Source organism: Alligator sinensis, unplaced genomic scaffold (genome assembly GCF_000455745.1).
Source record: "Alligator sinensis unplaced genomic scaffold, ASM45574v1 scaffold647_1, whole genome shotgun sequence".
NCBI lineage: Eukaryota > Metazoa > Chordata > Crocodylia > Alligatoridae > Alligator > Alligator sinensis.
In genome coordinates this window covers 27,996-45,504 of record NW_005842952.1, presented here as the reverse complement: position 1 = coordinate 45,504, position 17,509 = coordinate 27,996, and the positions used below count along the sequence as shown (strand labels likewise).

At 44.7% G+C, this 17,509-nt stretch overlaps 1 protein-coding gene across 1 annotated transcript in view; it reads left to right on the top strand.

Moving 5' to 3' along the window:
* NOTCH2 (notch 2) overlaps nucleotides 1-17,509 on the top strand; it is a gene marked incomplete at its 5' end in the record, with an annotated part of 128,595 nt that overhangs the window by 87,953 nt on the left and 23,133 nt on the right. The window contains 10 exons of the mRNA XM_025192633.1: nucleotides 161-345; nucleotides 1,419-1,551; nucleotides 5,337-5,582; nucleotides 6,276-6,388; nucleotides 7,875-8,398; nucleotides 9,266-9,610; nucleotides 9,847-9,989; nucleotides 14,454-14,664; nucleotides 16,651-16,747; nucleotides 17,172-17,340. Coding sequence (XP_025048418.1) covers nucleotides 161-345; nucleotides 1,419-1,551; nucleotides 5,337-5,582; nucleotides 6,276-6,388; nucleotides 7,875-8,398; nucleotides 9,266-9,610; nucleotides 9,847-9,989; nucleotides 14,454-14,664; nucleotides 16,651-16,747; nucleotides 17,172-17,340 — 2,166 coding nt within the window. The remainder of the gene's footprint in view (nucleotides 1-160; nucleotides 346-1,418; nucleotides 1,552-5,336; nucleotides 5,583-6,275; nucleotides 6,389-7,874; nucleotides 8,399-9,265; nucleotides 9,611-9,846; nucleotides 9,990-14,453; nucleotides 14,665-16,650; nucleotides 16,748-17,171; nucleotides 17,341-17,509) is intronic.

The window sequence follows — 17,509 nt, the reverse complement described above, 5'->3', positions numbered from 1 at the left end:
CACACACACTTCCTTCCTCCCAACTCCCAGGATTCAGGATAGAGGCTCTGCTTTTTTGGTCTAGCAATACCTGTTCATAGCTGAAACAGCAATGGTGATGGCTTCTCTTGTGAATTTTGGCTTCAGATGGCTGCTTACTTTGCTTAACCTTTTATTCTAGGGGTCCCTGTAGACCAGTTGTGTCAACACTCTGGCAATTGCCTTAACGTTGGAAACAGCCACCATTGCCAATGCCGGACAGGCTACACTGGTAGCTATTGTGAAGAGCAGGTGGATGAATGCATCTCCAGTCCTTGTCAGAATGGCGCCACCTGCAGGGACTATCTTGGAGGATATAGCTGTGAGGTAAAGGAGGATGCTATTTAAAGGAAACACAGATAATGCCTAATTTCACCAATTTAAAGTTTTTACTGTACAGTTCTTCATTTCCTTTCTGGTGCTTAGACTGTCACCTGTTTGTCATGGTAGTGACCGGGTACTTTGCAAAAATTATTTTGATTATTTATCAACCAAAACTGTGATATGTTCAAATTGTCTTGAGTAGGAGCACTGTCAAGGGAGAGAGTAGAAGCATGATATTTGACGAAATGTTCAGATTTGGTTTACTAGGAAGAATTTCAAGTACCAAATAAAGAGACTGAATGCCAAGGGACCTACAACTTGGGAAAATGCAGCATGCCCCAGAGAGAAAATTTAAACTTGGTTAATGTCAGGGATTTGGAATCACTTTGAAAGACTATGTAAGGATAAGAATGAACAGTATTTGACTTGAGTTTATCAGGAGTTTAGTCACTGATATCCCATGTCTCTGGGGAGATGGATTTATTCACCTAATAGGTCTCTTCCACTTGTAACTTACAAGTATATGAAAATTAAATCAAAAAGCAAATTGAAACAATCTATATTTGTCCTGCGTAGGATGGGTGGAACACTTACCTCCCACAATAGGTCTTCCTTTGCTGTGCACTGACTCCTCTACCTGATATTCACAGCACCACAGGTTATTTTAGGCCACCAGTTTTATGGGCTTTGAGAATGGTAGAACATTCAGAACCACATTTTCTGAAGGGGCTGAATTTACAGAAGACTTGAAGTTTGTTTGACCTGACTGTTTTTTTTAATAGCAGCTGAGATTCATCAAGCCTTCCAACTTTGCCTTGTGATCTTCTGCAAGACATCTGTGGGAGGCAGATGGTTCACCCTTAGATATTTTGTGAGGAGTACAGTACTTACCTGGTTAAATTCTCTCACTGAAATCACTAAGGCTGCCCACATGCATATAGGAGCAGAATTTGGCCACTGAAGATTTTTGGCTTTTTGTCCTGTTTTAGGTTAGGGTGCATTAATCTCAGATACATGCTTATGTGTCCATGTTGGGTAAGATATATACACTTGTTCCTTTTTTTTTATGTTTGTAGTGTGTGCCAGGGTACCAGGGTGTCAACTGCGAGTATGAAGTGAATGAGTGTCAGTTCCAGCCCTGCCAAAATGGAGGAACCTGCATTGATCTCATCAATCACTTTAAATGCTCCTGTCCACCAGGAACTCGGGGTATGAAACTCAATAATGAAGTAAAAAGCGACAGGAATTTCACTTTCCTATAGAGTGTTTTCCATGCACGTAGTCCTGCAGGAATGAATTAATTTAATTTGAATAGGCCTCAAATAAAATGCTATGAGTCCCTGAGGGAAGCAAATGTGTCTCTGTTCTATTATTTTCTAGCCCAGTGGTTCTCAACCCTTTTAGACTCAAGACATCCCTCATTAGACCCCTCAGAAAATGTCAACTCTTAGTTTTCACTTGTTCTTTGACCACAAAAAAATAACAGAGGAATTCTTCTGTTGCACAGAACTCAGAAAGCCCACAGCAGGGCAGAATGTTTTTGACACTGTTTGAAATCTCCTGTTGGTGCTAATATTGTGGAGCACTCCATAGCATCCTTAAAAGGATTTCATGTTTCCATGACTGACAGTCACTGTTCTAACCAGTTGGATTTCTTTTTAGTGGGGATGCAACTAGCTTTGTAGGAAGCATGTTTAGTTGTGTAACTCCAGCATCCTTGACCCTTTGATTACTAAGATTTTTAGCTTCTGTTTCTCTGTCAGAAATTATTTTGTGAGAATTATTTTGGTGAACCCAGGCTCTGCTAGTCCATTGGAGCAAATTTGATTTACTTCAGTTGTTCAGTGTTTGTCTTGGTGATGATGATTATATAACCTCCCTTGACAGCTTGTTGCATATAACTTTTTTCTAAAATTTAGCCTTGATTTTCTTAGTATAAAGAACACTTGTGGTCCACTGTTTTGGTTAGGCAGCAAATTCTTCCTACCTCCATTGGTCATTTTCCAAGCTAAATGTGCCCAATTCATTCAGCCTTTCCTTGTAGAACTTCTCATCAGCAAAGCTAACCACACTTTATCATGCATCAGCAGGAGGTGATACTTCCCCTCTATGCAGCATTGTCAGACGGCAGTTGGAGTACTGCATCCAGTTTTGGGCACCGTACTTCAAGAAGGATGTTGACAGACTTGAGAGGGTCCAGAGGAGGGCCACTCATATGGTTAGGGGCTTATAGGACAAGCCCTATGAGGAGGGACTGAGGGACCTGGACCTCTTCAGCCTCCGCAAAAGAAGGCTGAGAGGTGAACTTCTGGCCACCCACAAATTCATTAGGGGGACGCAGCAAGGGATCGGAGATACTTTATTCACCAGTGCGCCTCTTGGGGTAACAAGGAACAATGGTCACAAACTGAGAGAGAGCAGATTTAGGCTAGATATCAGGAAAAACTTCTTCACGGTAAGGGTGGCCAAAATTTGGAATGGGCTTCCTAGGGAGGTAGTGCTCTGTCCTACCTTGGGGGTCTTTAAGAGAAGGCTTGATAGGCATCTGGCTGGGGTCATCTGGCCCCAGCACTCTTCCCTGCCTAGACAGGGGGTCGGACTCGATGATCTGTTGAGGTCCCTTCTGACCCTAGCATCTGTGAATCTATGAACTCATTTCCTGACTCAGTCACAAACTTTTTACGTTCCTCTGAAACTTCAGTTTTCTTTCTTGAAATATGATGTCCCCATTAAAGCATTGTTCTCCAGTTGAGGTCACATCTGTTCCAGGTGGAACTCATCAAAGGCTCATAATACCAAAGCGGTTTATACAAATGCATAAGCCATTTCCTATCTGCTTCCTCCTCATTAATTTATGTTAAATTCTGCTCTGTGCCCAGCAACGATCCCCCATGTAGATTATCACTTACTTATAAGTGAACTATTTTGCCATTGAATTATTTTGCTGTGTTCAGCCCATTGCTTCAGTGAAAAAATCTTTTTGCATTTCATGGAAACAGAGGGACATCTCATTTCTCTCCTATTCACCGTCTGCCACTTACTAGAGTATCAGCACACCTTTACAATCTTCAATTTACTGGCTCATTCCTATCTGGATTTATTCATTTCTTCCTGCCTATGGAAGGACCTTCAAGCTGACTGTATTACCATGGACAGGTGCTCTGAAATGAATGAGACTGTTCACAACCCTGAGAGCTGCTGCTGTTAGATGCATGTGCTGGTTGCACTCCTTGAGACTTTCCCTGCAGCCATGGCAGCTAGACTGACTTTTCTTTGAAGTCAGTCACTTTCCAGAATCTTAACTTTGATTTAGAGTTGCTGGTACATCATCCGTGTGGTTGCTAACTGTTTCTACGCCCAGCTTCTTGGGTACAGCTGATCTGAATTTTTTGCAATGCTTTACCTTGTTGCTTCTTGTCTCTTCCTTGTGATCTTCCTGTTTTCTTGTCTTATTACTGTGAAGGCTTTGTATATAGACCTGTCTGAAAATTTTTCTTGGATCTACAGCTGAATATGGAAAGTTTTGGAAATTTCTTAGAAAGTGCAAGGGTGGGGAGAGAATTCTCCTACCTCACGAAGCAAGGAAAACATCTTTTATTTATTTTTCCTCCCACTGTCTGTTTCATGTCAGACACAAAACCAAATGCAAATCTGAGGCTCTGTCCACTCTACAACTTTTAACCATTTGTGGTGTTTAACAGATGCGGTATGCCAGCTCAAGCTATATATGGCTTTTTCATTCTGACCAGAGGCTAAGCTTGCAAACCATTGTTTACCTATTACTAAATCCAAATGGGGTTGAATAAACTTGACTTCTTTGTGTCAGCAGAATCTGAGGGTTGTATGTGGGTATAATTTACATGTCTGTAAGGTGGAGGAGAGGGGTGGTAGTAAAAAAAGAACAGTCAAGAGGATGCCAGTGGAAATGGGCCCTACTTGAACTTGCATCCTTAAAGAGTGCTGAGTGCAAGGGCAAAGAGGATGGTACTGCAGAGGCAGCTGTTTTTGCCAGTGCATGTACATACCCCTTTTGCAACCCCGTAAGCTATAAGTGTTAACATTTCCTGGGAAGACCAAAATGCTTCATAGAGAAATGGAAATATGGGATTGGATTCTTTACCCCCACTACCATCCTAATGCAGTTCTCCAGTGTCCCTGTAGGAGCAGGAGGCAGCAGGCCTTTTTTGCTGAGAGGAAAGTGCTACATGGAGCATTTGTTTGGGGCACAAACTGAATGCTTCAGCAAACACTAGTGTCACTTTTTCTCTGTGTTTAGTTTTCAAATACATATGTGCACTGATTTTGTGTAACGAATACTTATTATGATCCCTTTCCTCTAACCATCCCATTGTGCTCCTCTCTAATCCCCTCACAAAACCTCTCTCATCCATCCTGTACTCTCCATGACAGGGTCTTCCTCCAGGCTTTCATAGATCCTCAGGCTTTATAAACACTGATCCCTACTTTATCAGCAAATTTGGTAATTGCTTGGCATTTTTGCCTGCAGAACATTAACGTGAATTGTTACAGTCTCCTCTCTGGAAAATTTTAAGTAAAAAACGTAATGACAAGTTAAGGGTTGTGTTCACCCATGCAGTCTGACTTCTTCTTTATGCTGTTCTGATCACAGAAAACATCTGCAGATTTGTCTGAGATGCCATAGTTACTTTGCATTTCCCCAAAGAAGCTGTATAGTGGCTGCACAAGCAGTGAATCTATCCATAGGGTTAAATTTTAAAACTCATTAGCCATCACATTGTAGCATTCCTTTTGAATATCTTGTTTAGTTTTCCTATAGGAAAATTTTCCTACAGGAAATTCTCAGGCATAGTTACATTTAAGTTAGATTGTGGTTAAGAATGCATATCAGAAACTTGAGTACAAAACATGTTTTTGTGTTAGTAACATTCCTGCAACATTTAGACCAGAATAATAACAATAATAAGCAAGTTGGCCAAGCCAAAAACTCAAGTTACTTTTGCTTGTTTTGACAGGCCTTCTTTGTGAGGAGAACATTGATGACTGCATGCCAGATTCAGGAGGGCCTCGCTGCCTTAATGGAGGACAGTGCATAGACCAAATTGGGGGCCACAGCTGTCTTTGTCCTTCAGGCTTCGGAGGCAAGCAGTGTGAGGGGGACATTAATGAATGCCTCTCCAACCCTTGTAGCCCTCGTGGTAGCCGAGACTGTGTTCAGCTGGTCAATAATTATACATGCATCTGCCGCAGTGCCTTTACTGGTAAGTACCAGGACACAGTCCCTCTGTTTCCTCCTGAATTAATCAAAACATGGTCTTTTCTTGGTTTTTCATTTTTTTTGATGCTATTAAGCTATCTATTCTATTTCCCTGGCAATCCATGACTGGTCCTTATGCTGTCTTCTAGTGATTGCATAAAACCAGTTTTATTTCAGAAACCTCAAGAAATGGGACTTCCACAGTCACCTTTGAAGATTATCCTTTACCTCAAGACACTTAGCTGCTAGAAGTGTTTTTCTTGTATTCATCACTTTTCCATCTTAATTTCCTGTTACAAATTTTTCCCCATCATCGTCTGAATTCTCTGCCTTTGAGTTTACAGATGTTTGAAGGATGTATGATTTGTGTGTCGTTTTCTCCATGCCTTTCTCATTTTTATATAAACCATATGCGTTTAATTTCTCCCCAAACCAGTCCCAGCGTACAGTATTCGTATTTGGGTCCTCCCCCTTCCCCTTCTATTCACTCTAGTTTTTCAATATCATCTTGGCAGTGGGTCCAGAATTGACCCTCTCGTAAACCATGGCACATGGGAGACAGTCAGGGTGATGGGATGAGAGAGGAATATTTGCTGAAAGGGTTTCCTTTTGAAAAAGAAAGGCAATAGTTGGTGGTCCTTCTCCATGCAACTAAGTTTCTCCACTTTTCTTTCCCTCCTTTATGCGTCTGCAACAGGCCGTCACTGTGAAACTGTGATAGATGTGTGTCCTCAGAAGCCTTGTCAGAATGGAGGTACTTGTGCTGTTGCCAGTAATATGCCTGATGGATTCATCTGCCAGTGTCCTCCAGTAAGTGACCTGCCTTCAAATTGCATTGCTTAGTCCAGTTTTCTTGTACCACGACAGCTCTGAAAGCAGAGCAAAGAACAGCAGAGCTTCTGTTATGTTTTGATTTCATAATTTTTTTCATTGATTCACTTTGTAAGTGGAATATACCCCTTCTGCACTGCCTGGAAAGCCCTGTCCTTTTCCACCACTCTTGTGCCTCCCAGCTGAGGAAGTAAGTGCAGTCCCTTCACCAATCAGTCAGTGACTTTTGAATGCCATAGGCAGTTATATGGAACTTGGCATTGCTCATTACTACCACCAGCAAGTTCCTTGTTGAGAAAGCTTAACTACCTTTTCTGTTAAATATTTAATACTAGGCTTTTGGGTCCTCCTTGGGTCCATAGGCAGATCTAGAATTTTGAAAAAGAGGGTGCAGATGGCGAGGTGCAACGTTGCATATAAAGCAGCACATTTTTTCCAGCTAAAAATAAACTAGAAGCTTTACTAATATACTTGGGACCTAGGGCTGTATTATGCAGTTTAAGATTGAAGCAAAAACAAAGGTAACTTCACTGGAATGAGTTAAAAATGATCTGCAGAGCTGTGCAATAGGAGCTTCATTACTAGGAGCAGCTAACAGACAGTAGCATGGCAGAAAGGCTAGCTTGACTGGTGGAACATCAAAACCATTACAAAGGAGAAGGTCATTAACACCTATGGAATGAAGAGTTTAGAAGAGATCAGATTGATTATAATGAGCCAAGAAGTCAAGTGACTCCCTCAGCACTGCCTGACTAGTAGCAACTGCTGTCACTGCCAGACAGTTGGTTTTAAGCTTTGGTAGACGGGGAATCAAAGGGGTGCAAGTGCACGAGTGCACTCCCCCTGGATCTGCCCCTACTCAAGTCCACTTGCTTTGCTCCAGACTATGCCAAGCCCTTTTGTTGAATAAAAACCAAACTAACATTTGTACCAGCTTTTCAAGGACAGGCGTGCACACAACTTCATCTACTGATCAAGCATGGGAGAATTAATTTTGCAAGGCATGAACATTTTGGAAAGTTATTAGAAAACCAGGGTTATAGTGGAAGGTAAATAAAACCTATCTTGGTTTATATGTGGTATATTTATCCAAGCCTGGAAAATGTGTCTCAGGAAGTTGCAAGACTTGGAAGTTTAACTATGGGAGATGCACTTCAAGGGTGAAAAGCACTATAGAAATGCAGTGTGAGATAGGAGAAAGCAGCTGCATGGAACAGAGACGTGTTCATTGGTGGATTTTTATGCTTGGCTTACCTGGTCACTGAAGGTTCTTAGAGCATGTCTTTGTGGTTTAGATCTAGGGAAGCACCGCGCATTCCTAGGAAGGGGGTACTGGCTTTGATGTGCGGGGTGGAGATGCGGTTATTCATTGATAAACTCATGTCTCTGCATAACAAAATTGAGAGCTTATCTCTTAAGAGTCTTACTCAATATGATCTCCTGCCCCCCCTTTTTTTCTCTTTAGGGTTATTCTGGGTCTAAATGTGAATTCAGCAATACTTGTGGGCAAATGAGGTGCAAGAAAGGGGAACTGTGCATCCAGACATCCTCAGGGCCCCGTTGTTACTGTCCAGAGCTCTTGGTGGGTGAGGAGTGCCGGGCTACTGCAGGCTGTACCAGTGCACCCTGCCAGAATGGGGGAAGTTGCCATCCTAGGCCTCAGGCTCCTTATTATTACTGCCAGTGTCCCAGTTACACTGAAGGCAGCCAGTGTGAGCATTCAGTACACCCCAGCCGAGAACCTGAAGGGTGTCTGGGTCAACACTGCATGGAACGAGCAAAAGATGGCTACTGTGATGAAGACTGCAACACGCACGCTTGCCAGTGGGATGGAGGGGACTGTTCGCTGATGATAGAAGATCCCTGGGCCAACTGTTCTTCGTCGCTGCGCTGCTGGGAGCATTTCAATGGCTTGTGCGATGAGGCCTGTAATACGCCTGAGTGCTTGTTTGACAACTTTGAGTGTCAGCAGAACCCTAAGACATGCAAGTAAGGTCCAATGCCGGCAGCAGTGGTTTCTGTAACTAATCCATCTCTTGCTATTGCTTTTAACAACTTTATATGCTTGGCCTGCACAGCTTCTGCTCCCTCAGCCTTATGAACATTGCATAATCACAATGCTCTCGCTGCACCTCATACCTCAAAGGACTTTTCCTTCTTTCACCTGCTTTTCAGCTCTTTGGAAATAATATCTGGAAGATGCTGAGTGTTGGGGGCAAAATGACAGTTTGATCAATGACACCATGTGGTACCTTGCTTGCTGGATCGGATGGAGCAGTCCGTGGGTCTTGCTTCGCAAAGAAATGCTATGTATGTGAGCGCACCACAAACTAGGGCAGAGCAGGATTTAAATTTTTTGGTTTTTTTCACGTGTTGGTCTCGTGTCTTCCGTTTCACCCCCCCAAAAGTACTGCATCTCTTTGGCTCAGGTGCAATGTCTGAGACCTAAAGGTGTGACTTATGTGCTGCCCTGTTTCCTGGCTGGCAGCATGTGGTACAGCTTTACCAACATAACCCGTCACATGGTAGGGCTGGACATGCTGTGCTGTGTCTCCAGTATTTGGTGCAGCCCTCTTGACTGATCTAAATAATTCTCTCATTTTGCTCACACTACAATTGAATCAGGTGCTCTATGCTTCCCACTTATACCTTGCTCCAGATGTGAGGTCACATTGTAAATGGTACCCTCAAGATTAATTTTCTCACCTAAAATGCCTGAGTCTAATCCATCATTTTGAGCTTGACCCACACTGGAATGGAGTAGCTAGTGGTGGAAGGCTTTGCATCCTAGTTGACAGGACCCCAGGCTACAGCTATCAGTATGTTACTGTCTATAACCCTCTGCCCCTCTTCCAGGTATGGTAAATATTGCGAGGATCACTATGCAAATGGACTCTGTGACAAAGGATGTAACAACGAGGAGTGTGGTTGGGATGGTCTGGACTGTGCCGGTGACAAAGCTGAGAAACTGGCGGAAGGTACCCTTATAATTGTGGTGCTAATGCCCCCTGAACAGCTGCTTTCAGATGTCCATAGCTTCCTATGGACTCTAGGAACCCTTCTACACACCAACCTGAGAATAAAACGAGATTCCCAGGGAAAGCTGATGGTATACCCATACTATGGAGAGAAGTCAGCACGGAGCCGGCGATCCGTGTTGGTCTTTCGCAAGGCCAGAGAGCTTGAACAAGAGGCCATTGGGTGAGCAAATTTCTTTGCGTTTCTCTACTAAGACTGTGAAGTCTGCATTACAAGGTGTGTACAAAACATACAGTATTTTAGGCCAGGAGATGTATTAACCTTCTGCCAGGGGGAAACCTAAATCTATCAAGGTTGTTTAATCCAGAGCAAGATGAAAGTATTAGCCTGGAAGACTCTCTATTTTTGTCTGGTGAAACTCTGATTAGCAGGACCTATTCTCTCTTCCTCTCTTACAGCACAAAGGTGTTCCTGGAAATTGACAATCGACAGTGCGCTGAAGAGTCGGACCAGTGCTTCAAAAATACAGAAGCTGCAGCAGCTCTTTTAGCAGCTCAGGCCATTAAGGGCATGGTGCCTTATCCTTTTGTGTCTGTTGAAAGTAAGTACCATTAAAGAAAAGGGTGAAAATTCTGGGGTGTGAAGGAAGCAAATGTTGGTTTTTTTTTGGTCAAATGGCAGATTTTGAGTCGCAGGACAGCCTTGTAACCGCTTCAGAGATCTTGGTGTTCAAATACAATTTCTGAGATCCTACAAAACCAGGGGTGGGCAATTATTTTGGGCAAAGGGCCGCTTACTGAGTTTTGGCAAGCCATTGAGGGCCGCATGACAGGCAGCCACAGGCAGATAAATATTAATCTTCTAAATTTTTTTAGGGGCCCCACAGGCTGGATAGAATGGCCTGGTGGGCTGCATCAGGCCCGTGGGCTGCATTTTGCCCACCCCTGCACAAAACCCTTATACACCTAGGACTAATTTACCGACATGCAGTAGGGGCATGTGTGTGTTGTGATGCACTTGCCTAAGGGTTTTTTTATTTTACATTCTATGTGATATGTTTTAAAAGAAAAGAAATAATCTGTCACACACAAGCTGGTGATCAGTTGGCAAAAACATGCAAGGGATTATCACATGATCTGACCCTCTTGCCTTCCTACTAGAATAGAAATTGTTCAAATGCAGTGTAACCTCATTATAGTGAACCCCTGAGAAAAGGGGACTGAGAAAAGAGTTCATAAAAGGGGTTGTTCACTGTAATAGGACTATTTAGTTTGCTGCATTGTTTTCATTCCAAAAAAAAAAAGGAAAAAAAAACAGTCCCTTCTGTTGAGTGCAGAGGATTCTTATAAATAGGGTTAGTTGTTATGAGGTTGTGCTGTGGTTCAGTCCCTCTACAAATTCAAAGATTTGCCTTTATGTGTACATAACTACACGTGCTCAATCTTTAGTGATGCTCAATCTTTTCTGTCTGGAGGGCTGGATGGGCAGTGCCTGGTCCATCCATGAGCCAAATTCAGCTGGTGTTCCTGATCCGGCACCCAGGTGGGCACAGCAGGCACCAGTTGGCTGTGTGGAGTGGGGTAGGGGGCAGGCCAGCCCCAACACAGCCCTGGAGGGGAAAGGAGTTTGACTTGGCCCTGTGGAGAGGAATGGGATGTGGCCTGGCTTTGCTGGTGGGGAGGGCGGAGTGGCATCACCAGATCACAGCCAGCCCTGCAGGGAGGGAAGGGCTTGTGGCCTGGGAGGAATGGGTGTGGCCAAGCCCCAATTCTGCCCCATGGGAGAAGGAGGCGTGGCTCAGCCCCAGCAGGAGGGAATGGGGTATGGCCAAGCCCCAACCACGTCCTGCTGAGGGAAGGGGGTGTGGCTCAGTTCTGGGGAGAGAGGGGCATAGCAATGTCCCAACCCAGCTCCATGGGGGAAGGGAGCATGGCCAGGCACTAACCCTGCCCTGTGGGGTGGGACTGGGGTGTGGCTTGGGGCCAATTCAGAAGTGGGGGGAGGTGTTAGGGGTTGCCCTGTGCGTTAGGGGCTGTGGCCCAGCCTGACTGGCTGCACTGGGCTTGGAGTTTGGGAATTTGGCAAAGGGAGGGTAGCCATTTTAATGGCCACTGCTCCAAGGCTGACAAATTTCCTTACCCATGGGGAGTCCCCATGGGCCAGATATGATGGCTCTGCAGGCCTTGTTTAGCCTACAAGCTGGAGATTGAGCACCCCTGATACACAGTAAAGCCATGACTTTAAACTGATCTTACAGCCGTATTTCAGGAACAAGTATCTTGAGGGAGCTGAAGTACTGAGCAAAGAGCAGCATCTTCAATTTAGCAGAAGTTCCTTTTGGCAAAGAACCAGATCTGTGTAAAAGCAAGTGGATGCTTTATTGAAGATGCAGTTCCTGAAATTGTGGTCCCAGTTTCTCACTTACAAGAAAGGCCATGTGTACAAGCTATGCAAGTTCTTCTGAAAAAAAAAAATAAATGAAGTCCTACTACAGTCATAAAATGCAAATTCTAAGACACGGGATAGAGGAAGATGATACAGCAAAGGTGTTGTGTACGTTAATTGTCGTACCAGCTCATCAGAATTTTCTCCGCACAGCCATAGTCTGAGCTTTCCAAAGCCTGATGAGTCTCTTATTCTAAACACATTGGGCACATCCAGATGAGCATGCATGTGCCTGTTGCAGCATCTCAAATCAGTTTGAGACACCGCAAGAGGCATGTTAAGAACTAAAAAATGTTCCCTGCACTGCCTATTTGCAGCCTGGGCTCTAAATTTGATACTTGAACCCATATCCTGGTGCTGGGACAGAGCTGCTGCCAGGAGGGAACTAGTGGAGGCAGGCAGGGGCTGAGAGTCAAGAATGAAGGGCAAGGGCAGGGCACTGGCATATCAGTGCTACTCAGTGCTCCGCATCCTGGTCAGCAAAGGGGGCAGGGGCAGCTCTGATTTTTCTACGTTAAAAAAACAAAAAGCAAACGCCAAAGTGTACAGATATTTAAAATTTTCATTATGATGATAGAGGCACTGCTAGGCTTCCAAATTGCTTTAAAATTGTAAATATATCAATAAAACATTGCCCAACTGATCTCTCTCTATATATAGTGGCATTTCATTTTAATCACAAAAGAACACAAAAGACCATGGATTTTCGGTATTTTAATGAGAGAATTTGAGTTTTTTTTATCAGAGTGTAACAGGGCCACCTCAAGGCCGGTCACACTGTCAGCCTTACCACCTGTCTAGAGCACTCTGCCCTGCCTTTTCTGCCACGTCTTGTAATAATTCCTGATGTAGCAATGTGGGAGGCTGCCCATTTTATGCCCCGATACCTAGGGCATTATGCACAGCTCCGAACCTACCCTTATACCACGTCCAATTCCTCACAGATGGCATCCTAAATTGCTATCCACTATTACTCCCCCCGCTCCACTGCTGAGCCACACTCAGTGTTTGTCCCAGCTTGGCCTCGGGTGTTCTCAGATGTGCCTGGGCTTCCTGCCCCCTCACTGGGGCCGTTAACACATGCCCCCTTCACTAGGGCCTCAACTCTGGCTACTCTGGTCAGCCCATGTGCAGTCCTTCAGGCCCCCTAAGGCTCTATGCTACACAGCTGCGGACCACTATTCTGCCCCCTCACTGAGTCTGTGGGGCCTTACGGCTCTAAGGTCTCAGGCATCCATAGACGTGCCTGGACCCCACTCTCTGCCTACAGCCCACTAGGGACTCGGGCATCTGCCGACATACCTGGACCCCACCATACCATCCGTCCCCAGCAGGATGTAGTTTTAGTCATTCCCTAGGACCTGGAACCTCCTTCATCCTCATAGTTTCTGCCCTTGACCTCCAGGTGTTCTGAGAGCAGCAGGTCTAGCCGTGCGTTGTTCTCTCTCTGGCTTCTTGCAGCAACTGCAGGCTCTACTGCTCAGAGCCTGCTCTTGTATTCTTTAGCAGATAGGCCCTCTGTCCAATCAGGCAGCCTCTTGCTGGCCATGTGACTCTCCTGATTTGGCAGTGCAGTCACCTGCAGGCTGTTCTGCTGCCTGCTGAGGCCCTTAAAGTGGCAGGGGCCAAAAGGGGCCCCGCCCACACCAAAGGTGCCCTGCCACACAGAGAATTTGCAGTTTTTAAACAGGGAACACCAGGATCTCTGCTAGTGAGACAAGTGGTGAGACCCAGGCAGTGGAGTCTGTTCAGGGCCAGCACCAGGGACCCAGCTGGAGGGCAGACAAGGTGGCTGACCTGGCCATTTGGGGCCAGGAGAACCTGCTTTGACAGTTCAAAGCGGGCCACTACAACGAGCACATCTTCCAGGCAGTAGCTGCCCAGATGGCAGGGCAGGGGCACCAGAAAATATGACAGCAGTGCCGTATGAAGGCCAGCTGTGCAGATACGGCCCAGTGGTAGCTAGTCCAGAGGTGCAGGAGGCTCTGCTAAAGTGCCTATATCACAGCCCAGGTGGCCATGCAGTCCCAATCCAGATCAGGCGCATGGCCTTGTGGCTGCATACTGTCATAGGTGGCAGTAGGTCATAGCCGGGCAGCAGCGTCCACTGCCAGACTGCTGCAGTGGGTAGAGGGTATAGGGGTCACTTTAGGTTAGGGCTGCTTCAGCAGTCCAGCTGGCACAGGGGCTAGTCTCCCCAGATACTAAGTGGATGGGCTCCAAAAGCTCCTGAGAGCAAGTAGCCATCAGCTGCTTGCCAGGGCAGCTTTTTATATTGCTGGGGTCAGCACAGGTGCTGGCCCTAGCCTCTAGCTCCCCCTGGCTGCAGCTGCGGGAGGAGCTGTGCAGGGTCAGTTTTCCCCAAGTGGCACAACTTGCCCCACACCAAAGTGCATGTTCAGGCATGTGTGCTAAAGCAAAAATCCCCAGCACAAATTTGTGCCACTCTTATTTGAGCTGCTGCAAGGTCATGTGCCTTCATGTGTGGATGTGCATATTGTGAGTCAAAGCATTAAATAACAATAAGAATAAAAAAGAATAAAGGAAGATCAGAGGCTCTCATCTGAGGGGTGGGGAGAAAAGAAGCCATTTTTCTTGATGTTTCACTTGGAATTTTTAGGTGAACGTGTATCACGAGGGAAGACCCAGATGCTTTACCTGCTTGCTGTGGTAGCTTTGATCGGCCTTATAATCCTTCTTTTGGGTGTGATGATGGCAAAGCGAAAACGGAAGCATGGCTCCCTCTGGCTCCCTGAGGGCTTTATTTTGCACAGAGACTCCAGTAACCACAAACGCAGAGAACCAGTTGGGGAAGACGCAGTTGGATTGAAGTAAGGGTCTCTTCAGGTCACTGAGCACCTTTGTGCTAATACATTCTAGGTTGTTGGAACACAAAAGTAAAAAAATACATAACTAACATGGTGTATAAATCCCTTATCAGAAGCACTTAAAACTCTGTGGGAAAATCACTACTTATGCCAACATTTCACATGCCTTTCTCTGAATTTACCTTTGTGCCCTTGGACAGAAGGTCTTGTACTTGGTAATCAGTCATGGATGCTAGATCTATTAATAGCTGTTGAACAGAATGGTTGGAGATATTTCCTCTGGTATCTCTTAATCAATAATGATGGATGCCAGAGAGGCTAATGAATAGGGGATAGATCACTCTAGAGATATCCAGTTTAGTGCTTTCTTTCTAAAGCATCCACCCTTGCCACTGCTGGAGACAGGATACTAGGGGAGATGGACTATTGGTTTGACCCTGTAGGGCACTTATAAACTATAAGAACATAAGATGTTAATAGTGGAAGCTCTGTCTCCTGTATAAATTTAAAATGAGACTGAGCAGAGCACAAAAAAAACCCAATTCTACATAACCATTGGCAATGCCCTGCAAACAGGGAGATTTTTTGAAGCTTTTTATTTGTAGAAATAATGTTATTTAGGGAAAAAAATAACATGTCCATTCATTTTCTTGATTTTTTTACCCCTCACCCCCAACATAGCCAGATTAAGAGCTCTAACTGTACTTGAAGTAAATTAAAATAGTGGTCCATATTTATCAAGAATAAAACTGCAGAAAAGTCAGAAGCCAATAATATGGTCCTGTGTGTGTGTATTGTGGTTTGTCAATTAAATGTTTTGAGCCAACAATGTGCTCTTGTTGGAAAAAAGGCCAGCATCATATTGGGCTATATTAACAGGAGTGCCCCTTGTAAGTCAAAAGTAGTGTTTTTTTCCCATTCTGTTCAGCACTGGTGAGAACTCACCTGGAGTACTGGGTCCAGTTTTGGGGCTCCACACTTTAAGAAAGATATGGATAAATTGGAAAGTGTCGAGCACAGAGCATCAAAAATGATTCGAGGCCTGGAAAACATGATTCATGAGGAAAGACTGAAAGAACTAGGATTACTTTGCCTGGAGATGATGAAAGGGATGTGGGGGTTATAACACTTTTCAAATACCTGACTGGTATAGAGAGGGCAGAGAAGGGCTTTTCTATGTGGCTGTAGGAGCAATGGACTCAAGCTGCAATGGAGGAGATTTAGGTTGAAGATTAGGAGGAACTTTCTGAACATTAGGATGGTCAAACATTGGAACATCCTCCTAGAGAAGTTGTGGCATCTCCATCCCCGAAAATCTTCAAGAGCAGGTTAGACGGACACTACTTGGCTGGGATGATTTAATCAAGGATGATCTTTCCTTGAGCAGGGGGTTGGATTAGATGACCCTATGAGGGTCCTTCTGCCATATTTTCCTATGATCCTAAGGTTGCATGCTGTGAGACTGTGTGTTTCTTGCTAGCTTTGTGATGGGCATAAGAGCAGCCTGATGTTTTGGTCCACCTCTAGCAACCGGAGCTTATGTAAAAGTTGGGGATGTTAACAGCTTCCAGGTTAATGGACTTGGTCCTGAAGCTAAAACATTAGAGGTTCTAGAATGATTGGGTTCCATAGCCATGCTCCATGTCCTCGGTAAATGGAATAGAGCTCAAAGGACCTGCAGAGGCCACCTAACCACTATGCCACTGTTTTTTTTGGCCATGCAACTAGCTGCATGGCTACAATAGCATTGTCTTATGGAAGCAATACCATCAGGACAAGAGTTAGTAGGTAACCTCTGCCTTCCAGCATGGCTCTTGACCTCTTACTTTCGCAACTTTGCTGTTTCTTTAAAAAATATGTATTGGGTGTGGTTGATAGTAAAATTGTTCCATTGCAGTATGTGCAGCCACAGAAAATTGGACTGAGTTTTCATAATTATGGTAACAGTTTGTCACTCTGTGAAATGACACGGATATCCTTTTGTTTTAGAAATCTGTCAGTACAAGTTTCTGACGGCAATCTGGCAGATTGTACTGCAGGGGAACATTGGTCAGGTGATAGGGGACCTCAGCCAAAGAGAGCTAAGGTAAGAGATGTCAGGTGTTGGTTGTTGTGCCAGGTACTGAAATGGATTTTTGTTTAAGGAAAAGTTTTTGTTTGTTCTGTTACGTGCTCTTGCCTACAATATTCCCATTGCCTTTAAAGAGAAATAACCACCCCCCAAAGTTAACAACCTTCCAGATGCAAACCCTGCACTTCAGATAGTGACTCCACAACCATCACTTTATCTCAGAGATCCATCCCCATGCAGAACCTCTAATCACAATGGGGGGCAGAAGCAGATCTAACAATGCCAATATGTCTGTGAGTTTAAGACAGTTTTCACCTGGTGGGACCTTAAAGGCTAAGAATGCCAAGCTGAGGTTTAAAGGGAGATACTGATTTCAAAAAAGCATCTTTGATAGTGTGTGCTAATGGTTTTGAAGTGAATCTTCATTTTTCCTGCTTAGTCTGAAGATGAAGCATTGCTCCCAGAAGCAGATGAGCAGGTAGATCAATGCCAGTGGACACAACAACACCTCAGGGCAGCTGACATAGATGGGACCACATCCCTTGCTCTTACACCACCTCAGGCAGATCAAGAAGTAGATGTCCTGGATGTCAATGTTAGAGGACCAGGTAAGTAATAAGTGTGTCTGGGACAGCTGCAGGTCCATACATGACTCAAACTTTGGGCCAGCCATACCCATAACGGTGAACATTTCTACTTCATGGACTGCTTACAATTGCAGAAAGTGTCAAGACATTAGCAGAATTACAGAAAGCTAAGCTGTAGTTGAGGTGAGAC